The sequence below is a fragment of the Emydura macquarii genome, unplaced genomic scaffold, assembly GCF_026122565.2.
Source record: "Emydura macquarii macquarii isolate MOO-44397 ecotype Brisbane River unplaced genomic scaffold, CSIRO-AGI_Emac_v2 contig_1876, whole genome shotgun sequence".
NCBI classification, from domain to species: Eukaryota; Metazoa; Chordata; order Testudines; family Chelidae; genus Emydura; species Emydura macquarii.
The window spans coordinates 22,992,659-23,020,548 of record NW_027132013.1 but is presented as its reverse complement, the minus strand read 5'-3'; the positions used below and the strand labels follow the sequence as shown (position 1 = coordinate 23,020,548).

General features: G+C 42.8%; 1 protein-coding gene across 6 annotated transcripts in view; it reads left to right on the top strand.

Annotated features, from left to right (window-relative positions):
- MGA (MAX dimerization protein MGA) overlaps positions 1-27,890 on the top strand; it is an 88,165-nt gene that overhangs the window by 17,557 nt on the left and 42,718 nt on the right. For 3 of the 6 annotated variants that reach the window (XM_067557941.1, XM_067557940.1, XM_067557943.1), the window contains exons 3-16: positions 1,156-2,068; positions 2,465-2,552; positions 2,724-2,819; positions 12,060-12,191; positions 12,863-12,961; positions 13,875-14,524; positions 15,986-16,346; positions 17,483-17,706; positions 19,190-19,336; positions 19,771-19,843; positions 21,336-21,856; positions 23,662-23,959; positions 25,799-26,434; positions 27,093-27,392. In XM_067557941.1, the coding sequence (XP_067414042.1) occupies positions 1,156-2,068; positions 2,465-2,552; positions 2,724-2,819; positions 12,060-12,191; positions 12,863-12,961; positions 13,875-14,524; positions 15,986-16,346; positions 17,483-17,706; positions 19,190-19,336; positions 19,771-19,843; positions 21,336-21,856; positions 23,662-23,959; positions 25,799-26,434; positions 27,093-27,392 (4,538 nt within the window). Of the gene's footprint in view, positions 1-1,155; positions 2,069-2,464; positions 2,553-2,723; positions 2,820-12,059; positions 12,192-12,862; positions 12,962-13,874; positions 14,525-15,722; positions 15,860-15,985; positions 16,347-17,482; positions 17,707-19,189; positions 19,337-19,770; positions 19,844-21,335; positions 21,857-23,661; positions 23,960-25,798; positions 26,435-27,092; positions 27,393-27,890 lie in introns of those variants that run through there. The other 3 variants (XM_067557942.1, XR_010921645.1, XM_067557944.1) reach the window with 3 other exon arrangements.

Below are 27,890 nucleotides of genomic sequence, written 5' to 3'. Positions count from 1 at the left end.
GAGCTCCTTTAATCCTGCTTCATTTTTCCATGATCCCTGCCCCAAAGATTGTCAATTACAGTCTAATGACACTCTAGCAACCAATATTGTGGAATCACTAGAGAAATAGGCTTCCAAATCCAAGTGATGAAGTGAGGCTGAATACTTCAGTCTTACTGTTTTCTAGTCAGTTAGCTAAAAAGAGGTATGGTTATGGGTTTTTTTTGGTTTTTTGTTCCATCTTATATCTAAGGATCTTAACCCAGAAGGTCCAATGAATCCTTTTCTGCTTGGAAAGTCTACTGATTTTTATCTTGGCCTTGGTTTTCAGAGGTAGTTGAGTGAAACTTCACGTCATCTACCTATAGGCTTACTTGTGAAGTTCCAACTACTGTTCTCTGAGATGTATTGTGAAAAAACCCACTTCCAGTTCCACATCATATTTTGTAGCTGTGCTTCTTCTCCATGGCTGGCTGCCAGATTTTGACAGTGTTAACAAAATTGATGGGAAGCAACCAATATCTACCTCCCAGAACTATCTATAAGAGTGAAGTTGCATCTACAGTTAGAGTTTGCTACTGTCCAGCCAAGTTCTTTTCTCATTGATACCCATTTAAATTCAAACCAAGTCAGTTGACTTCAGTGGTATTACTCTGAATTCACACTGGAGTAACAGAGAGCAGAATTGGGTTGGTGGTTTCAAAATATTTGGGGAGATTTTATATGGGACATGTTAGAATACCACTTACATTTAAATATGATTCTGATATAGAAGGAGAGGAGAGAGTGCTACTGCCTAAAATAAGAAATTGACATATTCTCTGTATGATGGAAAAAACATGAGATGGCATATTAATGTTTATTGAATGCTAACTATTAACCTAAAAATGTAAACTTGTAAATGAAAGCTTCTCCTATCTAGCAGTAGTTGTTTTAAGGTCACTTTCAAGATCAGCTGACCTCAGTGTTGTTCTGAAGTCCCTTCCCAAAGAGGGCTTTTGAGAATTATAGGAGGAGATGTCCTGCTAAAGTGGTATCTTCCTACTTTTATAACAATATACTTGTGAAGTATTGAGGAAACTTTTTAGGGAAGGAAAATACAATTGATATGACAGGATATCTTCTTAATTTTGTATCTTTCATCTGTGTGGTAAAGTTCTTGTTTAATTTCTCCAGTCCCATCGCTAGCAGTTATGAAAGCAGCTCCCGGGTAGCATCGCCGTTGGACCCAAATGGACACTTCAATGTAGTCATTAAAGAGGAGCCAGTAGATGATTATGATTATGGGTCAAGTGTGTGCACTGAAGGGATAACTGTGAAGCAGGAAGACACAGATGAGGAAACAGATGAGTATTCCAATAGTGATGATGATCCCATATTAGAGAAACAACTGAGAAAACACAGTGAAATGAACAGAAAAGACACAGGAATCAGGTCCACCAAACGGTTGCCAACCAGCCCTTCAGGTGTTGCCAAAGCCAAAATGTTAAAATTGGATAGTGGAAAGATGCCTGTAGTTTATCTAGAGCCCTGTGCAGTCACCAAGAGCACGGTAAAGATATCTGAGCTGCCACAAACTATGCTCTCCTCATGTAAGAAGGATAAATCCCCAATGAGTGCAATACTGGATTCCTTGCCTATCTGTTTTGAAAATCATAAGGGATCTTGCTTAGGCACAGTCATGGAAACAGAGGAAGTAGCTGTGAAAAACCAGTATCCTGGAAGCAAAGTGCCACAGAAATACTGCTCTGTCAAAGAGGCATCATGGATTGTATCTAAATCTAGTTTCAAGCCTGGGAGCTCCACAGGTGGCCCTTTTGCAGCTGGAAGAAAAAAAGCAGGTGTACTAAGGAATCTCATGCCCCAGAAGAGTACTGGTATTAATCAAAATGCTATGTCATCGGGCCCAAGTAGAAGGGGAAGGCCCCGGAAGCTAAAGATCTCCAAGGCTGGACGACCCCCTAAAAATTTAGGAAAGAATGTAGTGACAAGCAAGAATGCCTCTCTGGGACCAGCGAGTATCCTTCCAGATGTGAAGCCAGATCTTGAGGATGTGGATGGAGTTCTCTTTGTGTCCTTTGCATCAAAGGTAAATCACTCTTCCTTCAGTGTCCTCACTAAAACTTATGGTGCTCAGAAGGATGGTATAGTGGCTTTACTTAAGCTCCTTAGTGGTCACAAGCCACAAATAATAATACATGTCTCCTTTTAGACTACTGCCTTTGGAATCCCTGAAGATGTTATTTTAAAAGTTTGTAGTTGTAGCACTATCTTTCTGCATTTGCTGCCTTCATAGCATGCTTGGCTCTCCCTAGCTCAGAGAGAAGGAGTGATGGGAATCTGGAGTTTGGTGCATAGTAATGCAAAGCACTGTTGTTAGACCAGTCTAATAATGGCCTAATGGTTTGGCTGTCTAGCTTATGTCAAATTCAGCAGTTTGAATTTAAAGCATTTTACATTTATGTGAGGCTCTCTTTGCTTGTAGGAAGCTCTTGATATTCACACTGTTGATAGAGTTGGAGGAGAAGAATCACAGAATCTGCAGACTCCCTTGCTAGCTACAAGTGATCCAGGTAACACTCAGTAACCTAAAAAAAAGGATGGTGGTGATGGGGGGAAATTTGAGTGGTTTGACCTTGATAAGAGCATGTATAAGGACACAGTGGGAGATAATTATTTTAAATGAATTTTGCATCATACATGCTATCTCGTATATACAATAATATCTTTCATTCTGTGGGCAGGTTGTCGAGCAAGAATACGCTTGCTGGAAAAAGAACTCTTGGAAGATCTGAAGTCCTTGAGGCATAAGCAAGTGATACATCCTAGTCTCCAGGAAGGTATATATACACAAAGCTCTCTGGAGCAGAGACTATTTCTTATTATGTGTGTTAATACTTTGCCTACCACAGTGGGGACCTAAATTTGGGTGGTTCCTCAGTTATGTTTCGCTGTGAATCTCACTGTAGGTGCTCATGTGAATGGGATTGGCGACTTTTGAACAGAAGTGTCTGATGAGGCCTCATATGCTTCCTCTTGTGTCTGTGTGAGGGCATAAGTGGCGAAGCTGCCGCAACCCTCCTTCAGGTCCCATTTACTGCCTGTGGCCATTAGATTAATTTATTCTAAGGTTAGACAGGACCAGTCAGTGATGGAGCACTTCAGCCAGAGAACAAAGTATTCAGTTTCCTCCTTATAGAACTCCCTATGGAAAACCATAGAAGTAACAGCCCCAGCAGAGATAGAGGGCATTATCTTACTCCTGGGGTTGATGACCAGAGTAATCACAACGAAAGAGGCTCAGATATGCCAGGGGATGCCCATTTCCCACTTCCTTGGCTAACCTACCTCCCTCTCGGGCCACGGATTTGACACATGCATCAGGAGTCACATTGAAGTCATTCTGGAGCCCCTCCCCACCTTCAGGACTGCTGACAAATGGGTATTATACATTGTATCCCAAGGCTATCCTACACATAGGGCCCTATCAAATTCACCATCCATTTAGGTCAATTTCACAATCATAGGATTTAAAAAATAGTGAATTTTACAGTTTCAAATGTTTACATCTGAAATTTCAGTGTTGTAACTGCAGGGGTCCCGCCCCAAAATGGAGTTGTGGGGGGGTCACAAAGCTATTGTAGGGGGGTTGCACCCTCATTTCTGCATTGCCTGGCTCTGAAGGCAGCAGCCACGGAGCTTCCTGCTGCATGGGGGAGGAATCTGGAGGTGGGTCTGATCTCCCACCCAAGAGCGGCTGTGTGGAGGAAGAGGAAGTCCCATCCCCCTCAGCCCCTCCGGGACTAGCAGCTGGAGCTTGGTGCACAGTAGGAGCCCCAGGCTGAGATGCCCCCAGCCCTACCCCTCTTCCTCCCAACAATGGCTAGATTTCATGGGGGAGATCTGATTTCAGGATCCATGAGGTGTTTTTTATGGCTGTGAATTTGTAGGGGCCTATACGTTTCCACTCCTTACTCTTTCCCTTCTCACAAAAGCCTGTTACAAACAGAGAAAATATCTTTTATTGGATGGATCATCCTGTGTTGATGAGAGGTCACCTGCAGAAGAGCTCTGTGTAAGCTCAAAAGCTTGTCTTTCTCAACAACAGAAATTGGTCCAGTAAAAGCTATTACCTCATCTGCCTTGTCTCGCTAATATCCTGGGACTGACATGGCTACGGCAACATTGCATGTAAGAAGCAGAAGCAGCCTTGTTACTTCATCTAGGAGCTGTAGATGAGGTAGTACAAGGGAAGAGTCTTCAACTTCTGTCATTTCCTTAGCCTGAAGAAGAAAGGGGGTCTTCATCCTATCATAGACATGAGGAGATTGAACAAATACATGTGTCCCCTCAGATTCAGAATGATAACACTTGCCTCCATCATCCCACATCTTCAGGCCCAGGACTGGTTCGTGGCTGTTAACTTTTACATACAGGACATATACTTCCATATAATCATCTACTCAACCCACAGTAAGTAGTTAAGATTCATGGTGGGCCATATCTTTACCAGTAGAACTCTCCATGGCACCAAGAATCTTCATGAAGTACTAGATGTAGTAGTAGCACATCTCCAAAAGAAGGGCATTCATGTATACCCTTACCTGGATGATTGACTGGTCAAGAGTAGATCCCAGCAGGAGAGCTTGAAATATGCCCTCTTTTTATTCTCTCAGCTAGGCCTCATGGTGAACTATGAAAACTTACTTTATCCCATCACAGACTGAGTTCATAAGAGCTGTGATCAACTTGGGTCAGCAAGAGCATACCTTTCAAAGAACAGGTTGCTGTCGGTGGGGTTGCTATTACTTAGGTTAGAATCATACCTGACTGCAATGGTATGGATGTATCTGGGACTGCTAGGCTGTATGTCAGCAAGCATTTATGTGTTGCTGCATGCCAGACTTCAGTAATAGTCCCTTCAACTCTGACTCTAGTCAATCTCTTTCCCAACAATACACCCGATGAACAAGAACGTTGTAATTCCGCTTCATATCATCTAAGATAATGGAAGGAACCCAGAAAAGTGCATGGAAGGGTACTGTTCTTTGCTCCCCCTCTGACAATGACTTTAATAACAGGTGCATCAGGGACAGGTTGGAGAGTCCACCTGGGCTGTCTACAAATACAAGGGAGCTGATCATGGAAGACATGGTGTTCTATGTCCCCGAAGCTGATCCCCAAAGACATGGGGCTCTGTCCAGGAGCCCAGAGCTGTCAGGCTAGTCTGCGTGGCATTCCTCCCTCTTCTTCAAAACTACACAGTGCAAATCTTAGCAGATAACATGTATCTGATGCACTATGTAAACAAGAAAAGGAGTGGACTCTTGGCCTTGCCTCTGTCTGGAAGCTGTTAAGCTCTGGATATAGTTGTGCCAATAGGATAATACCATTGACTCTTCACCTCTTGGAAGTCATCAACAACCGGGCAGATAATCTGTTACCACATATGAGTGATTACTGTGGTGGTCCATCATAGAACTGATATTCCTTTGTTTGGGGACCTCCATGATAGGCTTGTTAACCACCAACATGAAGTGCCAGATGATTTGTTCCAGAAGGGGCATGAGCCTGGGATCACTTCTGCAGTGATTCCAGTGTCTTCTGTATGTCTTTCCATGGATTATCCAGAGTCCCAGGGTAAAACCCAAACTCAAACAAGACAAAGCCATGATCATCTTTGTGGTGCCCTAGTAGCTGAGATGGTTTTGGTTGACAAACCTCCTACAAATGTCCATTCTGCTGCCTACCCAGCTCCCAGATTTGCCCAACTCTGCTCTCACAGCACCATGTCCTGATACTTCATCCAGACCTGAAGTCACTGCATCTGACTGTGTAGTTATTGGTTGGTTGAGTATTACAGGCAGAGACTGCTTCCTACAGATCCAGGAAATCCTGATACAGAGCAGGAAGACACTGATCAGGAAGACATATTCATCTAAATTGAAGAGCCCCTCTATATGGCCAGCACAGCATAGCCTGGGCCTGGTCCAGGCCTCAATATTGAAGATCCTTGACTATCCTATAGCACTTAAACAGGCCAGCCTTTCATTCAGTTCTGTTAAGGTCCACCTCACAGCATTCTTAACTTGCCTTGCACCTGAACTGGGTTTTTTTGGGTCTTTTCTCACTGGACATTATCAAAGTTTTTTAGAAGGCTATTACATACTTACCAACTAGTTTCAGAACCTACTTCTGCCTGGGACTTCAACGTAGTCTTCCTTAGATTTATGTAGCCTCCCTTTGAACCTCTTTCAAACTGCTCCTTTTATTTCCTCACTCCAAAGACAGTGTTCCTGGTGTCGATCTCTTTGGTTAGAGGAGTGACTTCGCTTCAGGCACTTAGGGCTGAACCTCCTTATACGACATTCAATAGGGACGTGGTGGTGCTAAAACCTCACCCAAAATTCATCCCCAAGGTGGTCTTAGCATTTAATCTAAACCAGTCTTCGAGTGCTTGCTTATATCCGTTCTGAATGTAGATGTGTGCGTGCGTCACGTGCATTGGTGCTGGAAGTTTTCCCCTTAGTGGTACCCGTAGGGCCGGCTCTAGTGCCTTCTGCAGTGGAGCGTGAATATGCTTGCATATATGGTGCTGCCGGCCCCCTCCCTTTCAGTTTCTTCTTACCGCCCATGATGGTGCTGGAAAGACTCTCTTGCTCTCGCAAGTGGTTTCTGTTCTATCTTGTGCCAGTGTATATAGTTTCAAAGTTCTAGAAAGTTAGCTAGGTTTGCAGCTAGTAAGCTCCCAGGGTCAGGGCATGCTGTGGTCTCCAGAATTTAAGTGCTGAGCTTCTTAAAAGAAGCCTATGCCAATGAGCGACCCTTATCAGAGCTGTCTGAGGTGCTTGGGTGAAGCCCACCTCTCTGCGAAGTGCAAGATTTGTAAGAGCTTTTGCCCGAGAATCAAGAAGGACCAAGATAAGACTCAAGGCCCTTCTGATTGAAGTGATGCTCAGGCTGGCGATGGAGCCAAGACAGGATTCTGGACCGAGTATCACGGCCTTGTTGAAAAGCACTCGGCCAGCGTCGGAGCTCCCCCGGCACCGTTCGTCATCCCTGGTGCCGAAGAAGTGCCAGAAGAAGGCACACTCAGAGAGGGAGCGGTCGCCGGCACTGAAGTCAGCTAAGAAAACCTTAGAGAAGCCGGAGTTAGTCCGGAAGGTGTCTCCGCCTAGACTGGCATCGAGTCAGTCTACCGTGCTGACGACAACTCCAGGGAGCGGCAGAGGCCTCTGCCACCTGTTGGGTCCCTTCCATGCCTGAGGTGGTTCAGGTGATGAGGAACCTGTTGACCTTGCTGGTGCCTACGCCGTGAGCAAAGTGAAAGTGCTTCGCTTGCTGGGCGGCTGATCACAAGGTGTCGCTGATGAAGTCTTCTATACAGATGATCCTGGACTACCTGCTTCATTTGAAGCAGGGAGGCTTAGCCTTTTTGTCGGTGAAAGCCCACCTAGCTGCAATATCGGCGTTCCACCCACTAATTCAGGGCAGATCGGTCTTCTCTCATGAAATGACTTCTAGATTCCTCAAGGGGCTGGAAAGACTCTTCTCTCAGATTAGAGAGCCAGTTCCCCAGTGGAACTTGAACTTTGTCCTGTCTCGGCTCACTGCGCCGCCCTTTGAACCGTTGGCCTCCTGCTCACTCATGCATCTGTCCTGGAAGGTGGCGTTCTTGGTAGCAATCACTTCTGCACATAGGGTTTCGGAGATTAAGGCCCTGACCTCAGAGCTGCCTTGTATGGTGTTTTTCAAGGATAAAGTCCAGCTCTGCTCTCATCTGGCATTCCTCCCCAAGGTTGTCTCCTACTTTTATGTTAATCAGGACATCTTTCTGATGGTATTCTGCCCTAAACCTCACAGCTCCGGTGAAGAGAGGCATCTGCACTCACTCGATGTAAGGAGGGCTCTAGCCTTCTATATCGATAGGACCAGATTGTTCCGCCACTCCACACACTCTTCGTGGCAGTTGCGGACAGGATGAAGGGGAAACCGGTTTCCTCGCAGCAAATATCGTCCTGGATCTCAGCCTGCATTCGCACCTGTTATGGCATGCGGGGGTCGCACCTCCAGCGTTCCTGTCGGCTCATTCCACTAGAGCTTGGGTGTCTTCGGCGGCCTATCAGGCATATATACCTAGTCAGGATATTTGTAGGGCTGCTACTTGGTCGTCTATACATACCTTCACGTCCCACTATGCTATCGCAGCAAGGTCGGGACAATGCAGGATTCAGCAGAGCGGTTCTGTAATCTTCACGGCCATGAACTCCGCACACCTTCAGAGGTACAGCTGGTAAGTTGCCTACATTCAGAATGGACATGAGCAAGCACTCAAAGAAGAAAGAATGGTTACTTATCTCGTAACTGTTGTTGTTCAAGATGTGTTGCTCATGTCCATTCCATGACCCGCCCTTCGTCCCCTCTGTCGGAGTTCCGGCAAGAAGGAACTGTGAGAGGGATGGGGCCAGCAGCACTAGGGGAAAAACTTCCGGCACCGGTGCATGTGGCGCACACACATCTAAATCAGAATGGAAATGAGCAACACATCTCGAAGAATAACAATTACGAGATAAGTAACTGTTATTTCTTCCCAAAACCACACTCCACATGGGAGAAGAGAAGTTCCATATGCAAGATGTGTCCAGATCTTTGCTTTATTACATTGACAGGATGAAACTGTTTAGACAGTCTGCCAGTGTATTTCTGGCAATAGCCAGGCATTCTAAAGGTCAGGCCATCTCTTCACAGAGAAAAAGAAATGGATAACAGAGTGCATCTCACTGTGTTACCAGGTGGCTGATGTACCCCTTCCACCAAACGTTAAAGCTCCCTCCGCCAGAGCGCAAGCAGCATCCTTCCCCTGCTTCAGGAATGTGCTGATATCAGAATCTGCAAAGCAGTAATGTGGACCACTGATCTTGTCAAGCATTTTGCTTTGGCTTAACAGCCAGGTCTGATGCCAAGTTTGGGAGAGCAGTTCTTCAGTCACTGTATTAATGGATGCAGTTGAAATGTCTTATTCCCACCATCCTGAAAGGATATCGCTTGCCAGTCACCTATAGTGGAATTCACTCACACATACTCTCAGAATGAGAGAGAGGTTACTTACCCTACTGCAGCTGAGGTTATCTGAGATGATGTAGTCAGTGTGGATCCCATGACCCACCCATCATCCCTGCTTTTTGGAATCATCAGCTGTCACTGGCTTCAGTTGCAAGGGAACTCACAGAAGGTGGTGGCCATTGCCTTTTATACCCTCACACAGGACTATGACAAGGCACGGCACCTATGTGGCCCCAAAGGACACTGCTATTCAAAGGACTCGGATAGTGTGTGTGAGGTATATGTGCAGCTACGGTGGGATCCACACTTGACTACAGCATCACGAAGAACTACAGTTACTGTAGGGCGAATAACTGTTCTTTCTCTGGGCACTACCTCAGTCCCACTGTAAAGGACCCCTGTTGTGGGCAGGGCCGGTGGCCCTCCCTCGCAGTCGATCTCCGAGGGAGGCCACACCTCCAGGCCCTGTGGGGAGTCCTAATAAAGAGGAGACAGTCTCCGGCCCTTAGTAGGCAAGCCCCAGTTCCAGGCCCCAGCCCTTAGGCAGGGCGAGCCAAGCAAACGGGGAAGCAATCTCTAGTCCTTCATGGGGTAAGTAAGCAGTTTTGAGCCCTGGCCCTTACGCAGGGCGGGCAAAGCAAATGGGAACAGTCTCTAGCCCCTCAAAGGGGTGAGGAAGTAGTTCAAGGTCCAGCCCTCAGACCAGGTGGGCCGGCAGAGGGGAAGACAGTCTCTGGCCCCCAGAGGGGCAAGCAAGCAGTCCCAAAGCCCAGCACTCAGGCAGGGCGGGGCAGACAATGGGGAAAACAGTCTCTGGCCCTTGGCAGGGTGAGGAAATAGTCCAAGGCCCAGACCTCAGACAGGGTAGGCCGGCAGCAGGGAAAACAGTCCCTAGCCTCCAGAGGGGAGAGCAAGCAGTTCCAAAGCCCTGGCCCTTAGGCAAGGCAGGGCAGGGCAGACAGCGGGGAACAGGTTCTGGCCCTTAGCGGGCGATCACTCCTAGGTCATGGTAGGAAAGGGAGGGAGGGGGAACGCAGGCCCACCCATATCCACTGAGTCCCAGCTCAGGGCCCTGGCAGTGACGGGGTGTCCTGTCACTGGGGCTTCAGCTGAAACACGCCGACTTGGTGCGAACATAAGCTCAGCCGGATAGTAGTCCGCTGCCCCTAGGCTACTTCCTCCCACTCTCTCCCTTGAGTCGCACCCCGTCTCCTCAGGGTACTCTACCCGAGGGAAGTTCCAGAATCCCTCAGCCTCGTCGTTCAATGGCAGGTCCAGGAACTCTTCAGAATCATCCGCGGAGAGCAGCTCCTCTAGGTCGCAGGGTCCTGGGGTTTCCTCTGGCTCATAAGGGGTTGGCAGCTCAGGTAGCTCCTCCAGGTCGCAAGGCCCCACGGTCTCCTCCAGCTCGCTGGGCTCAGGTGGCTCCTCCAGCTCGCTGGGCTCAGGTGGCTCCTCCAGGTCCTCAGGGCCCCAGGCAGTGGGCAGCTCTGGCAGCCTCTCCTCCGAGTAACGATCAGGCCCGGACCCAGGCCCCGGCACCAAGGGAGAGACGTCCTTCTCCCTTGGCCGCCTTCACCTTCCTGAGCAGGAAGGCCTGCCTTTTATACTCCTTGCCCCGCCCACCTTCTTCCAGTCAGGTGTTGCTGTACTCCCGGGCTCTGCCCCCCAGAGGGGGTTTGGCTCTCCCTCGCTGTCAATCTCCAAGGGAGGCCACACCTCCCGGCTACACCCACCAACAAATAACAATCTGCAGGATTCATGTAGATTGTCAGTTTCATGGTTGTGGCAAAAGGAACCTTATACATGAAATAAAGAAAAAATCTTGCTCAGGATCCCTTAATTTGGAGCCTTGAAGAGAACTCTGTTGTTTTTGTTTTTAAATTTAGCTCGTGTAGTTTTAATCTTGACATAAATTGATGAACTCTTCTGGGATGAGATGGGGAATTTTCCTCTGGCTTGTTCAATCTGGGACGTCTCAGAAAAAAATTCTACAGCACAATGTGTAGACATTCCAATTTAAATAATCATGCATATACAAAAGGTCATTTTTATTACCTAAATTATTCAACTGCACATCTCCAGGTTAGCCATTTTATTGATTGACTTGTTCACTTAGTAACCCCCTTCTCTGGCTGCTTAAAGTGAAAGAAAGTGAATGTTATGGTTGGTATACATTTATTTTATCCCAAACATTGCAAGAAGATTCCTTAGAGGAAAAGCACGTGGGCAAATAGAAGGGGAGAAGAGTCTAGAAATTCCTTTGGACCTAGCAGCTTGCTCTGTTGAATTATTCTATATAATTACTTTTTTTTGTTTCTCTGTTCAGCTACTAAGAAAAAGTTTATTTTTATATAGTGCTTCTCATATTAACAGTATCCCATAATACGTTACAAAGAATGAGAATTCCATCAGTAAGATACTGATTGTGCAGTGACTGAATATGTAAACACAATAGCCATAATCGTAATTAATGTCTTCCATTTTATAGGACTTTTCTTCCCAAATGCTCATTAGTGTATGTATGCAGATTGATTATAAAATAAATATTCAGGAATCACTTCACCCACTACAACTGTTCACAAAACTGTTCAGGTAATAAGTAAGGAATATTGTATCCTGTTGAAACTTTAAGCAATATCTTGCATGCAGTTTTTTTGAGCTGTTGTTTTTGGGATAAGGAATGATGCCCAGGAGAACAGAAGTTGACTCCTTCTTTTTTAAAAAGTGCAGTGGGATATTTAAATTCTACCCTGGACAGAGAGAGATGGAAGTGATTTCTCTTTTTTATCTCAACCCATGCACATCAGGTGGTATGATCTTGGATGCTGTAGTGTCTAAATTGCATAGGAGTTGAAGTCTGGTTGGAAACTGGAACCCCTGGCCTTTCTTTTTTTTATTTTCAAATCTATTTACACACACAATGAATAAAAACTCATCTTAAAAGGTTTGTTGCTTTCTGCTGACATAGTTTGCATGTCTATGTGGAGATTTTCACTAGTATTTGCTTGTTGCAGTGGGACTGAAGTTGAACTCTGTAGACCCAACAATGAGCATTGACCTGAAATATCTGGGTGTGCAGCTGCCGCTCTCCTATTCAAACAACTACTCTTTGTGGAGCTACCCAGGAATCAGTCCTGGTTGTCCAGGTAGGTAAACAATGCTTTAAAAATGCCTTATTTATTCTTTCAGAATTATTGTTGAGAGTTGGAGTGTTGGGGGTTAGTTGTGTATGTGGAATAGGAGTTTAAAAAGAAGTTGAATGCCAGTGATGAGGAGGTAGTGCATAGGAGTTTTTGTTTTAATGGGGGAAGTATCTTTATACGAAGGCCATATATCATAAACTTATTGTTAAATTACTGTGTTCCTCTTAGCCAAGTGGTCTATCATGTGACCGTCAGGCCCTGATTTTCCATAATTGCATCAGCTTGGCAGCTGTACACCTTCTTAGTGCATGCATGCATGTTTGTGTATAAAATTGGGTTTCCCCAAATGGACACACATAGATTGCCTGTCTAGCCATGAACTCAAAGACAATTTCCAGTTTGCATGTACACATGGAGTCATGTATGTACACAGTGTCAGTGCTATCTCATATAGATCTCACTGCTGAAATTGAAGCCCCAAATGTCCATTCTAAGCCTTTGTTCTGTTACTTTGCCTTTAGGGTGCTGTAGTCAGAGTCAGTTAGACTTCCATGTTATTATGGGGCAGAGTTAGAAGTGGTGATGTTCCATGTGTAGGGGATCATTATTCGTTCATGTGTAATATTGTATTTACACCTGATTGGTAAGCTAAAGCTGACTTCTTTTCTTTCCAGATGCTGGGTTTCCCTTTGTTTCCAGGACAGGGAAGACGAATGATTTCACCAAGATCAAGGGCTGGCGAGGGAAGTTTCACGGTGCTTCTAGAAATGAAGGTAAGAGGTAGAAAAAAACGTTTTTGTGTGATAAATGTGGCCTACCAACAGATTCCTGAAGTTTAATTACTGCTTTATTTTAATATTTAGTGGAAAATTTTTGGAGCAGAAATGGTCTTGAGTAAAGAATCTCCTTGTTACTGTAATTTCACTGGTACAGATTTCCAAGGTCTGAATGGGGTTTTGTGGGAAGAGATTTTATTTTCCCATTTGAAATAGGATAAATATGTCATTTTTATTTTACACAAATGACTGTTGAGAAAAGGCAAAAGCTAACAATGAAATAGGTTTGTTATTACTGATCCATTTTGGACTCTGTATAAGAAACCCTTGTTTGGAGAAGTGTGGGAACCATTATCTTCAGTACTATTTTAGACTGTTCTTTGGGGGGGAGGAAATCTGCAAGTTCTTTTGGTATGTATTTTTAAAATTCTAATAGGAGTAGATACTTCATACTTTGAGGAAACCCAACCTTTGCCTAACAGGAAGCTGCATTTGACAACTTGAGGAGCCAAACGGGTACCTTGAACTGTAGTTAGATTGAAACCACCATAATCTTTTTAATACGAAGATGTAGGCTGGGGAGACTACATGTCCTAGTTTGGAGTGCTCCAGATAGGGTCTTCATGGTTCCCTATTCAGAGCTGGATGGAGCACTGCATCCTGATATGTAACTTCCATGAATCATCCATCCATGTAAAAAATTCCAGTGTCCGCTAGGTGCGTTGTAGAACTCAGTGGCCATATTTGGCATGCATGCTGTGCTATGGTCACCCATTTCGTACCCAAAGATTGTATAAAAGCTTTGGAAAGTTAAAGAAATATGACTGTTCTGTGTTGGCTTATTAGGAGAATTGACAGTGTACTTTCTTTGGAGTTATTTCCTGTGTATTTGGATTCCATGTTTATTCAGGTAGTAGTTCAGAGAACTCTTTGAAGAATCGCTCCGCTTTCTGCAGCGACAAGCTGGATGAGTACCTGGAAAATGAAGGGAAACTGATGGAAACAAGCATGGGATTCTCTTCTAGCACTTCTACTTCTCCTGTGGTTTATCAGCTTCCAACCAAGAGCACTAGCTATGTACGAACACTAGACAGTGTTCTAAAGAAGCAATCCGCCATCACTCCATCCACCTCTTACACTTTCAAGCCTCTCTCTGTGTCTTCTGCCTCTAGGAAGATGAAAACTCAGAATAAACAGACAGCTTCAAAGAGCCGAGTAAAATCATCCTACAAACCCATACTACCTTCACCTGTTGTATTAAAGCAGAAACACAGCTTTTCAGTACCAGGGGAGAAGGTCACTAAGTCTCTGTCAAGTAGCAACGTGGCTAATCAGATGGATAATTTTATGGTGCCAGCTCTAGATGAAAACGTGTTGCCAAAGCAGATCAGTCTGCGTCAGGCACACCAGCAACAACAGGCTACTCGCCCAGCTGGTTTATCTAAGTCCCAGGTGAAGTTGATGGACTTAGAGGACTGTGCATTGTGGGATGGGAAACCACGGACCCACATCACAGAAGAAAGAGCGGACATATCTCTGGCAACTCTGCTCACTGCTCAGGTAAGCTACTGTAATTGCCTTCTTATCATGCCTACTACTTCTGCACTCCAATACCTAATAGCTAATGTTTAACAAAGAGATAGATGCCAATAAGGTGACCCCTAACCCTGTATATTTTTTCTTACCAGTTAGCTGTGTTGCGCTATAAAGTCAAGAAAATGTTTTCTCAGTTTGTCTGTCTGTTCCAAGCAGTGTAGACAGTTGGAGACAGTACAATTGAGCTTTTGACTAGTTCACTCACTTTTACTGTGAAGAAGGGGTTTGCCATTTCAGAAGAACAGTTACCCAGCAAAAGTGTGTTGGTTGTGCCCACCCTTGTCCAAACTATCAACTTCTTGTCTTGGCCTCACCCTGCAAAGTGAAATAAAATGTTTCTATTGTAGCAACAGCTATAGTTTTAAATTAAAAATGGTGTTGATACAATATAATTTTCTTAATCAGGACTCTCCAGTGGACACTCTTTTGTCTCCTTCAAGAGGAATTTCTAACCCACAGAAGTGAGAAGCCATTTTGTGTGTGGGGTTTTTTTTTGGGGGGGGGCGGTTTTTTTGTTTTTAAATATTTCTGCTCTCCTGGGAGCTACATTGCCAGTAGTGATATTGGATGTGCCCATGACATTGGCAAGGAGCACTGCCCACCCTGGGATAGAGTAAAAGCCTACTGTATGCCCAGTGGAAGTGACAGTTGCAAGATACCTAGCAAGGGAAAAGATACATATATAAGAAAGAAAGAAAGAAATAGAAAATACTAGATCAGTGCAATATGGTAGAATTAATGTTGGTCTAGGAATCATAATTTTTGTATATCCTAGGATTTTTATTGTGCAAACAGTATTATAGTAACATAGAATTTTGATATGTATCTTAATATATACTGTTAATTTTGTTAGCTATGTACCATAAAAATGTACAGGTACATGGTAACATGGCATTTCCTGATTTTGTACAGAATTAATGTTGCTTTAATGTAGTTAATTGAAAATAAGTCCTGCTCATGTCAATTCCTGGGTATATCTTTTAAGTAGGTATCTTAGCTCTTCTGCTTCCTGGACTACCTGCTATAGAATGTCACGTGACACGACCTTACAGCAGACTTTTAATGCAACTGTCCTTTATCCTGTCAGTCAGTGTAAATTGCAAATTCTTCTGCACAGGGAAAGTCCGAATCTTCTTTACAGTTGGTCTTTTCCTGACTGCAGCTTGCTCAGAGGTGGAACCAGACCTGTTAATCAGGGCAGAATGGGAGTGACCACCTCCTTGAAGACACCATCCTGTGTCCTGTAATTCAGTGTAAATTGCAAATTTCTGTATCTCATGTAAATAGTGTGTTGGCAATGATTGTTTGTGAATGCTGAACTTGTATGCATACATGTTTTTTTTATCTCAGTAGTATTTCAAGTGTATGTGTGTGTGTGTGTGTATATATATATATATATAGTTTTTGGTTTTTTTTAAACTTTAGGCTTCTCTTAAAAATAAACCTATTCACAAAATAATCAGAAGACGAGCACCGCCTTGCAACAATGATTTCTGCCGTCTGGGTTGTGTCTGTGCTAGTCTAGCCCTGGAAAAGCGTCAGCCTACCCATTGCCGCAGGCCTGACTGCATGTTTGGCTGCACTTGCTTGAAAAGAAGGGTGTTACTAGTAAAGGGAGGATCCAAGCACAAGAAAATCCTGAAGAAAGCTGTGCGTGGAAGTGTTGTATTCTATGGGCCACAAGTGGAAGAGCAGCAGGAAGAGGAAGAGTTAGAAGAAGAGGGTGATGGAGAGGAAGATGGTCTGAAACAGAAAGATAGGAGGAGGAGAAAGAAGATGGAATACAGTGAGTATTACTAGGGGCAGAGTAATCACTCAAGCTATTTCAAAGCCATGTGCTTTTGCATGAGATTTTTATGCTGAATTTATAGCAACCACATTGCTGAATCCAGAAAGTAGGGTGAGATCCAAGACGTTTTTGTACACACAAATTTCATCTGCTTTGGTAGGAACTAACTAGAAGCAAATCTTGTTTCTTACTTTATATTGATATTCTAGAAATCTGCCATTCATTTAACTGCATGGTTGACATTTTGGGAATTTTTTGAGAGTTTACAACTTGTAATATAGCCAGGTATCATTCAAAGTACTTGTAAAAAGTCTGTCATTTGATTACTTTCCTAAATCAGTTTATAGTCCCAGGATGTGGTGTTATAACACGTTGATCATCATGTAATTTGGCACTTCAGTATTATTCACTCCCTTGTTTGCTTTGCGCCATATTTCATTAATCCCTCTCACAACAACTAAACATCTAGGGCCATATATTCAGCTGATGTTAGTTGTCTTGGCTCAGTTAACGTTAGTGGAGCTATGCTGACTTTTATACTAGCTGAGAATCTGGCCCCTAATGTGTAGTCTGGGAAATAAAATGTCAGTCATGCATTACCCACTAAAGAGATGTTGAAAATGATGTGGACTATACTTTGGTCCTAGTCTTAAATGTTGAAGGCAGTGTCTCATCATGTTCCAGTCAATGTGGGTTGTGGAGTGAATTATGATTCTCCTGCTACAGAGAAATGTCATGAAGTCTTGGGTGTCTTGATTTTATTATACAGTACCAAAGAAGATTGCACATATGTAGAACTTCTTTCTCTATTTTTGTTTCACATTTAAATAGTGACAGCATTCTCTCCTACGATTGGCATTTGGTAAATGAAGATGAAATTTAATGTAATTTTTATCTTCGTTCCTTTCCCCCTCCACTTTAGTGTGGACAAGAATCAGTCACTCTTGCCTAGAGCTTGTAGCCCAGAAAGACAACCAGTGCTATGTCCTGGCAATGTGAATGGTTAACCACTAGGTAGGCAGTGCTTAGACTCAGACTGACATTTTGGTAATTACTGTAGCATCAGACTAGACATTTTAATTGCAAAAATAAGCTGTTTTAAAAAAATACTTCTTTCCTTTTTCTTTTTCCAGCTATATGTGATACAGAGCCAGAGCAGCCTATTAGAAGCTGTCCGTTGTGGGTAAAAGTAGAAGGAGAAATAGATCCAGAACCAATTTACATCCCAACACCCTCTGTCATTGAACCAGTGAAACCTTTGGTGCTGCCTACCCCAGAGGTCTTGCCTTCCAGTAAGAACAAATCTTCCAATGGAGTCAAACCAGGGCGCGTGTATACTCCCAAGCCCAATCCAGTGGTAAGCAAAGAAAGGAAGATGCTCTACTTTCAAAGGAAGAGGGCAAAACCTCCTTTCATGTTAAAAAACCAAACCAACCTTCCCCTAAAAAAACTGAATAAATCAGTATCTAAAGTAGGTTGATATGAGATTTAAGTCCATTATTGGATACTTTTGTAAATATAATTTTGATGAGGTGGGATTGATTCTTCTCCTCCCCATCCCCTCCAAATTTTAAAATCACTTTCAGTCTTTTATTAAGACCTTATTGCACCAGTACAAGTGTGGATAAAAACAATCATGATTAGTGTGGAAAAAGTAAATAAGGAAATGTTATTTACTCCTTTTCATAACACAAGAACTAGGGGGTCACCAAATGAAATTACTAGGCAGCAGGTTTAAAATGAACAAAAGGAAATATTTCTTCACACAATGCACAGTCAACCTCTGGAACTCCTTGCCAGAGGATGTTGTGACGGCCAAGACTAAAATGGGGTTCAAAAAAGAACTAGATAAGTGCGTGGAGATCGGTCCATCAATGGCTATTAGCCAGGTGGGCAGGGATTACTATTTGCCAGAAACTGGGAATGGGCAGTGGGATGGATCACTTGATGATTGCCTGTTCTGTTCATTCCCTCTGAAGCATCTGGCATTGGCCACTGTTAGAAGACAGGATACAGGGCTAGATGGACCATTGGTCTGACCCCATGTGGCCATTCTTCTGTTTTTATGAAGAAAGGGATTGTGAATTTCTAGCAACCTTTTGTATAAAATCACAATAATAGGTACTACAGTGCATTCTTTTTATAAGAATCATATCCATCCCAGTTGATTTGATTCTTAAAAGTAGTTGATTCTTACAAACGAAATATAGGTTAGGTATAAGAATGATTTTGTCCCAGTGGTTTTGATTCTTAAATCAGTGATTCTCATAAATGGCGTGCACTGTATTTTGCAAAATATAGAACATACCATTTCTTTAAATACTTGAGCTACTCAGTGTAGCTTATCTAAGTAATGAATGACCTGCGAGGCAAGTTAGGAAATATATTTTAAAGCTAATGGATATTTTGTTTTAGCCCATGAAGAAATTTTGATTTCCAGTGCCAAAGACTGAAAAGTTTGCTTTGTTTTTTAGCCCATGAAAATAGGAAAAGTAAAACCTTCCACAGGGACACTGGTAGAGAAGCATCTAGAGGTGTGACCAGAATTCAGCAGGTTGCCTCAAAGCAGAGTCTCTGTTGTTTATCATCTACCAGGTTAAGCAGAATAGTTGTCTTTGTACTTAGATTTTTCATTTTAAAAGAGAACCTAATTCAGAAGTAAAACCTAGAGGGAGATATGGTACTAGGAAGGAAACTGCACCTTGGAAAGCAGGAGCGCCCCTTGCTATTTTTTCTGTTTATTGAAGCACTGCTGGAGGTAAGGGATACTAGAATGTGTAGCTGTTTCACAGCTCTGTTATATATCTTGAATGAAGTGTTCTGTTCTGTTTGGGTTGCAGATTCGGGAGGAAGACAAGGATCCTGTTTACTTGTACTTTGAGAGGATGATGACTTGTGCTCGGGTCCGAGCATATGAACGCAAGGGAGAGGAAAAAAAGCCGCAGAAGGACCCGAGCATATGTAATTCAAATAATTGTACTGGAAAGGTGAGTTGTCACCTTGTGTCCACAAACTCCTCTATCCACCATTTCATGGATTAAGATGTAGAACAATATTTTCATAAGTATCTAAGTCTTTTTTGAAGATGGGACTTAGGCTCCTAAGTAACTTAAATGTTTTTGAAAAATTTATCCACATGCTCAGTATGAAATTATCTTTTCTGGAACTTTCCTGCAGCCAGATGTGGGATGATGTGCAGTGCTTTAAATGTCCATTCATAGAGCCACCCTGAGATTGGAACTGAGTTTTTGGCAAAGCTAATGGAAATGTGTCTTTACTCTGTTAAGCTCTGGACATTAAAGTGGTGAACTAGTTTATTTTAAAACATGTTTTAATGTTGAAGAAAATGTGTCAGATTGAAAATAATTTTTTCTCTTTCTTCACCCACCATCCCCTGTCTTATTCTCTCTTCCCCTCCCAGGAGCATGATCCTGAGCACCAGACCCTTAAAAAAGAACTTTGTGAGGTGGAGAAAGACACTGATAAATCAGGAGGTAAGATTTGAGTTTTGAGCTTAACTTAACTGGCTGCTACCTGTAAGTTTCTGGTAAAAATACTGTAGATATTGATGAAACCAAGGGCCGCCTGGCAGGGAGAGTCCAAGAAGGTGATATGCGTAGAGCTTTCATAAGGCAATATGAAACCCAATTTAGCAGGTATGGTACCTTTAAATGGTATGCCAAAGTACTCTGTTTGTAATTTTCAACACTCCAGGTCTTGTGGTGTTACAGTTATTAATAAAATGATCTTATAATGTTTTTGATGTAGTCTCCTGATTTGTCAGGCAGTGTGTTCAAGTACAGTGGGAAGCAAAACAGGTTAAATGTCTGGTTAAGACCAAGTGCAGCTCTAAAAATAAAATGGCAGTTATTACAATGGCTTGGTTAGTGGTACAAGGCTTTGTTGCACAGACGACTTGTGTTCATATGTGACCATGAGATGCTTACGGGTTTTTTTGCTACTACGCTCTTGTTACAAAAGTCTCAAATACCCAAGGTTAACCTGTCAGGCTTGTGCTTTGTAATATATTCTAGCTAGAATTCTATCGGGCAAGTGAGTTGCCCACACCATTTCACAGCAACCTCCGTAGTTTGAATTGAAAGGTTAAAATAAACTGACTTTTCTCAGCGCATAATATAAACTGACTTTGAGACTTCCAGTCCATAAAGAATAGATTAAAAAAGTGTCTAGAATAATATCTTGCATTCATGTTATCTTTCAACTCAAAGTGTCCCAGAACATACTACGAACTTTAAAGATATCAGACAGACTAGAGGGAACATGTCCTTCACCACTGAATAAGCCTTCTTTGAGGTGAAATGTGCCAACTATTTACAGAGCACAGCAACACTCTACAGTTAAAGATGGGAAGTGGAAATAATACATCCATTTGAAAATGCCAGTGAATTTGGTAGGCAGAGATTAATTACCAGATTTAAACTTGGCCAGGACATAGGGTTCAACATCCTTACCATTTGCAAAAAGTGCCATCGGATCGCTAATGATGACAAAAGGTCAGGCTTCTGTTTTATGTCGCCTCCTACATGACAGCACCACTAGCAGCACAGTGCCCCCTAAAGCCATTATGGGACATTTGGTTCTTTTCTGACTCCAAAGGAAAAGTGCCACCTACTGAATCACCAACACCACTCTGCTGCATGGTGGTGTTCCTTGGAGGTCTTGCCTCCATCTACTGAACTGACCCAGCTTTGTTTAGCTTGTGAGATGTGATGGGATTGCAGTGCAAGGTGGTATGGCTGCAGGGAATGAACTATAAGGAGGTTGTAATTGTTTGTTTGATTTCCGTTGAGGTTTTATTGTTTTTTTTGTATCCTGTGAAGTGGGGAGTGGTGCTCTGAGCTGCTATTTGACTTCTGTATCCCTGCTGCTAATACAAGGGTGGAGGTGGGGAGAATAAAACTATTCTGAATGTCCAGGTATTAAAATTCCATAGTATTGCAGAAACCTGTTTCAATTCTTTCTCAGAGAAAAGCTGGTGGTCTTCCCGTAGTGAGGGGGAATCCTCCTCCACCTCCTATGTTCGTCACACTACTCCAGGTGGGCCAACCAAACTTATCGAGATTATCTCTGACTGCAACTGGGAGGAGGATCGCAATAAGATCTTGAGCATCCTATCACAGCACATCAACAGTAACATGCCACAGTCCCTCAAAGTGGGTAGCTTCATTATTGAGTTGGCTTCCGAGCACAAGGCCCAGGATGAGAAGAACCTTCCCATCTATTCCTCCAGAGTGAAAATCTCAATGCCTTCCTGCCAGGACAAGGGTGAGAAGCCTGAAACGCCTGTCTTGGAGACTCCCGATAGTGCAGTGTCATCATGCAAAATATCAGAAAACATAAAGTTCTTGCGGGCAGATACCTTGGACAAACTACGGGAGAAGTTGCAGGGGGGAAAAGGCTTGCCTTTTTATACAGGGCTTTCTCCTGCAGGAAAACTGGTCGCCTACAAACGCAAAGCTAATTTGAGCCCCTCGGGCTTGATTCAGGTGGGTTCCTCTGCCTTTACTGTGGAGATTAGATTCCATTTCCTCCAGTGTTCCTGAACTCCTTCATGGAGCAAGAATTTACTGACTGCCTGGCCTTTTGTCTATCAAATACACATTCATACTATCTGGGAGATGTTGCAGTTAAGTCTGCAGTTCAGTTTCCCAGGCTTGTCACTTTCAGGAGTTAGTCAGTAGTAACATTCTAGGCTGATTGAAAGTCTGAAGCATAGTCATTTAGATTGTTCTGTTGCTTGTTTTGGGGTTTTGGGTAGCCAAGGAGCAAAATTTTATTAGGGTCTTTCTTACACTATATTTGTAAAACTTACCACAGATGCAATTAGCTCTGTCTTTAATCGACAGGTGCCCAGGGCCACAGAAAAAACAGAGATGCACACTGGGAAAAATCTTTAAAAGGAGACTGAACAAACTTAATTGCTTTTTACAGTAACTTATCCTTATCTGTCTGCTTATCCCTTTCAGACCAGGTTCTTGATCTTGAAGTCATATCAACTGATTTCAGATTTAGGACTTTCTTGGAAATTGTTGATATCACAAATTCAGCGTTATGACTTAACTGTAGGATCAAGTAGGAGGAGGAGATAAACTCTGAAGAGAGATGAAGCCTCTTGTGAAATACAGATATTTTTGATAGAGAAAACAGGGAGAATATGTTAGGAAAGGCATATGAGTGGAAAAAAGAGCAAACTGTATTTGCATGAAGTTATACAAATACAGTGCCAGACAAATGTATAAACATTTTAAACTTGACTAAATAATTCATCAGCAAAAACAGTCTTAGACCAAGATTTTCAAGAGTGACTCGTGGTCTTAGGTGCCTCAATTTTTGGAGCACCTTAGGTAGGCCTGATTTACGGAAGGTGAATATTCATCTATCTGAAAATCAGTCCCTTTAATGTGTCTCAAGTTGGGCATCGAAAATAACTAGTCCATTTTTGAAAATACTGGCTTTAGTCAGTAGGGCCTCTTCAAGATTTATTCCGGAAAATTAGAGGGTGCTGTTGACATCATGAAAATAAAATAGTTAACATGGCCAGAAAATAAACAATAAAACTCTACAGCTTAGAGTTTGACACAATGCAGTGACCACAGATGTGTAGTCCATCCTTCTTGAAGATGTTCTACTCCATCTGTCTCCCAAACACTTTTGTAGTCCTTCCTTTTAACTTCTGTGCAATGAGAGGGAGACACTAAGTTGAAGCTAACCCCTTATTCAGATGGGACAAAGTAGTGTCCCACACCCTGTCACAATATCAAATAATAGCCAGAGTAATAATGAAAATTATTGCCGAAATAAACTGTTTTGCAGTCTCTTTTTAAAGCCTTGTCCCAACATGCACGGCACTCTAATTATTCTTTCTTTTGTGGCTCTGGACAGCCATCGAAGGTAATTAGATTAGTTGAAGAGTGATACATTCAAAGCTTCATCCTCACCAAGTTTGAATATCCATCTTTAGTCAAGACTGAGGCATAAGTCGAAGTGCAGGAAAGATGTGTGCCAGCTTCACTCTACTTCATTTCAGTATCTCTAGACTCTATGGTTCTTTGTGAATATCCTTCTCCTAGAGTCTGAATGGCATCTAAAATCTATAGGTTATATAGAGATGTGAAATAATTGCTTGGAGTTATCCTGAGCAGAAAGCAGATTAATAATGCCCCTTCTGAATTGCAATGTTACTCTGAAAAGCACTCTTGGATATCCCATGGAATGAAACACCTTGTCCAAAGGTGGTAAGTTAGCGAGTTTTTTTTTTCTTCACAGAATTTCCCTTTTCCACTTCTTTCAGGTTAATGGTAAAAGTTATCCTCAGGCCAAACTGCTTTTGGGACAGATGGGGGCATTACATCCAGCCAATCGGCTAGCTGCTTATATCACAGGCAGGCTGCGACCCACAGTACTTGATCTCTCAACCCTCAGTACTGTGATCTCCAAGGTAGCATCCAATGCTAAGGCAGCTGCTTCCGGGACACCATCAGTCCAGGTGCCCGCCACATCAACTCCCAAAACTACATCCTCCATCAGCACTACTTCAACCCCCACTGTGACGACTCTGAAAGCTCATGTCCCAGCACAGAGACAGATAGGTAGGTTGGAACTTACTTTACTGTATTTTAAATTGCCTGAAGCATAAAATGGAGAATGAGTGTACAGCATTGCTGTTGATTTCTGTCCAACAGCGCACACTGCCTTTGGCTCTTAGAGTTGCCTACCTAAACTGCCTCTGCAATAAATAACGTTTTTACCTAAAACACTAAATTTTATCTTGCGTTAGAATTATGTTTGCAAAGGTTGAAAATGTGCTGTGGTAGTATTGATTAAATAAACAAAAATAAAAGTCAGGACAAAGGAGGAGTGGAAAACCACAAATTAAGTGTTTAAAGTTGAATTTTTTTTTCTCACTGGGTGTTTCTGATTATGAACCGTATTATCTTTGTCATCGGCCTTTTTTGGTGAGAATTTCTTAAATCAAGAGATTAAAAGAATTAGGATGAGTCTAGTCTGTGGTTCTTCACTTGTATTTTTATTTTTCTAATGGTGGGATTACACTTGAACAGGTCATTGTGAGGTATGAAAACAGACACATGGAGACAAAATGAAAAACAAGATATTCAAAATCTGGATTAAGAGAACAGCCTGAGCAGCCATATCACACTAGCCTGTAATCTCATTAGGTTTCACAAGCTAAGCAGGGTTGATCCTAGTCAGTTCTTGGATGGGAGACCTTCCAAGGTGTAAACAAAGAGTTTTGAAAGAAGTGTGTGGCACTCTTTCATCTGAGTCAGTATTGAAATGGAATCCCAGCATGGCATGAGGGGAGACTTGTGCTAGAAGAAGTGCTATCTTTTGGGTGAAATGTGAAATCTAGGGGCCTGACAAGTTGGTCATTAACAATTCTAAGACGCTCTTGGCAAGAGAAAGGGGTGTTAATCTATGTTTTGACAAAATTCTGATTTGTGGTTAGTTGTGTTCTTCCTACCTAAATACTCCCTGCAGCGTAAACTGGATGTGCTGTTTTCTTCTTCCTGTAGTAAACTTTTTCATTGTATTTTTATGCAATTTTGAAGAGGTAGCTATATTTCAGTGGTGGGTGAAGTAATTTTTGCATACCTAATGTGTAAAAACTGTTTTTGGCATCCTTCTGGACTAAAGGTGCTATATACATGTAAGATTATGAAATTATTTATCAAGAGTTAGGCTTACCTAGTGGTAATCCTCTGTGCTGTCATGCTAGATACCCAGGTTCTATTCCCCATCTGATATGGGTCTGGAGTGCTATGGAGTCAGCCTTCTGAGCCCTGGGGAGCGGGGATGAGAGGGAGGGAGCTTCTCAAAGTGACTCCCTATGCTTGGTTGAAAATTGTGTCAAAGGGGAGTCCCTTCTGGTCCTCAGCTGGAAAGGTGGTGATTGCAATATGAAGGGCATGGCAAACCCTATCCCAGCTTAAAAATAAGTGGTTGGAGTAACAAGTGGATGCAGTTGTAAGGGGATGGAGACCAAGAAGCAATGAAAGGAGGAAGACATCACAGAGAAGCTTTCATGAGAAGAATTTAAGAATTAGAGAATCCCTTGTGAGCCTGTTATTTCACTCTGTTCCTTTTTTCATGTACTGAACTTGTAATTCTCTATTTGTAGTGTCACAATAAAGATCGTGATATCATAGAGCCTGATTCTTTTGCATGGCTCGGACAAAATGCAGCAGAAAGTTGTAAATCTTAAATCAAACATAAAATTCTAATAATGTAAAGCCTGTTCAGGACCACAATAAAGTGAATGGCCATGTTTTGAAATGTTTCAGTTGATATACAAGGTGCTCTTTAACAACATTGGGGCCTTAATTTTTGTTAAATTGGCTACTGCAGCACCTCATGGAGGGCAAAGAGGGAATCTGTTGAGATTTTGACCTGCAAGTTTTTATTTGCAGCTGCTCGACCCTCACCTGCTGGTGTGTTCACACAGTTTGTGATGAGTAAAGTTGGAGCTCTGCAGCAGAAGATTCCTGGAGTTAGCACACCCCAGCCCCTGACAGGGCCACAGAAGTTCAGTGTCAGGCCTACACCAATAATGGTCGTCACTCCAGTGGTCCCCTCAAGGCCATCTCCAGTTTACTGCACTGTCTCTCCTGGGGTCACTGCAGCTACCACCACCTCTCCAGTTACTTTAGAAAGTGTTACCACTGAGGCATCATCTACTGTGACCACTACTGGCCATATAAGAACTGATGAATCTACCCACTCTCCTCCTGGCATTGCCATTACAGGTGCTCCTGGAACATCTGAAACCAGCACCTGTACTACTGTCTCACCCACAACCCCTACAGCCACTGTGAACATAACAAAAGCAACTGGAATGGCTACACCAGTAGCAACCATATCATTCCCTAAATCTGTAGTAACCACACCAACCATTACTCATCCTGTTCCTACCACCTCCTCATCCCCGGTTGTGGTGACAACAACAGCGGTCACATCCATGGTGACCACTCCAACCTCATCTGTTGGTTCTGTTCCTATTATTCTCTCTGGAATTAATACAAGTCCTTCACTGAATCCAAGATCAGGTAAGGCTCAGGCACTACTGGCTAATTGTTGCTGGAAACACTGGTTGCATCATAATTGGAATAAGTCTGCAACTGTGCAGTTCCATCAGAGAGAAAATAGTGGGATGAGGCAGCTCAGCAGATCAGTAATGGGGTATGGAGCCTTCACCTCTTTAAGTTTCTGCTTTGAACGTAGGCCAGGCTGTTAAACAGAAACTGTAGCCATGCGATGATTGTTTACTGGGTAATATGAAATGAGTTGTTGGTTTCAGTTCATTTCCTAGCTGATAAATGTCTTATCACAAAACCATCACCATAGCAGTTGTCACTGATGGGTGTACTCATTGGCAGTCTTGGCACAAAGGCCAAGAAATAGGCCCAGAAGCAGCTAATTATTCTCTCATCCCGTGATTCTTCCATGTGGTTGAGGAGATTATTGACAGAGTAGAGTGGAGAAGATTGTACTGCCCTGGTGCATGCTTATATATATGTGTTTTGTGGATAAATGGAGGATGTTGAAATTACATTGTAATTTAGTTTTTAAAGGGATGTTAGCTGAAAAATGACACTTCTGTCTGAAAACATCTTACCTACTTTTGTTGCAAGTAAAGCCAAATAACTTACGTGATTGCTTCTGTCAAGGAGTATTGTGAATTGTATTTTTTTATTAACTTTTCAGAAGATACTACTTCTCAGACTACAGCTACAAGCCCCCAAGGGTTATCTTCTGGAACAGAGAAGCGTGTGGGACCTCGATTACTGCTGATTCCTGTGCATCAAGGTTCTCCTGCTTTACGACCCCTCCATAATGTGCAGCTTGCTCAGGGACCTAGGATGATTCTGCAGCCTCTCAGGAGCCCTGGTGGAGTAAACCTATTTAGACATCCCAATGGACAGATCATCCAGCTTGTTCCACTGCATCAGCTCCGAGCTGCCGGCTCCCAACCCAACATTCAGCCAGTAATGTTCCGCAATCCAGGTACAAGTCTTCGCCACTCTTTCCTGATTCTTTAGTGTATTATTTGAGGTAACTCTTGTAGCAGATTAGCTTTCCTTTGTGATGTGCCCCTTTTCCCGCTGAAAGTGAAAGTGAAAGTAAAAGTAATTGCATAAAACTTGTACAGGACACTAGTACTATTTGTGTCCTGAGGTTTCAACACCAAACTGCGGAGAAAAAATGCCCATAATATGTCTTGCATGTGTAGGTTTAGATGAGTAAAGACATGATGTAAGATGAAATATCACTTGTCTTAAACAGAAAAAGTGTTGTGTCAGTACTTCACTGTCCCCAAAATTTTGGAATTTTGTGCTCCTGGTAGAGACTTTTATGTCTGGCAAAAGGTTCAATGTACTATCTCAGCATTATTTTAAGGAAATCAGGTTGATCACTTTGGTAGTTAGAAATCTGACCATTTGCCACTGGCCAAAATTGTTTAGACAAAAACCGGATTTTTAGATTAAATTAAAATTTTTGTGA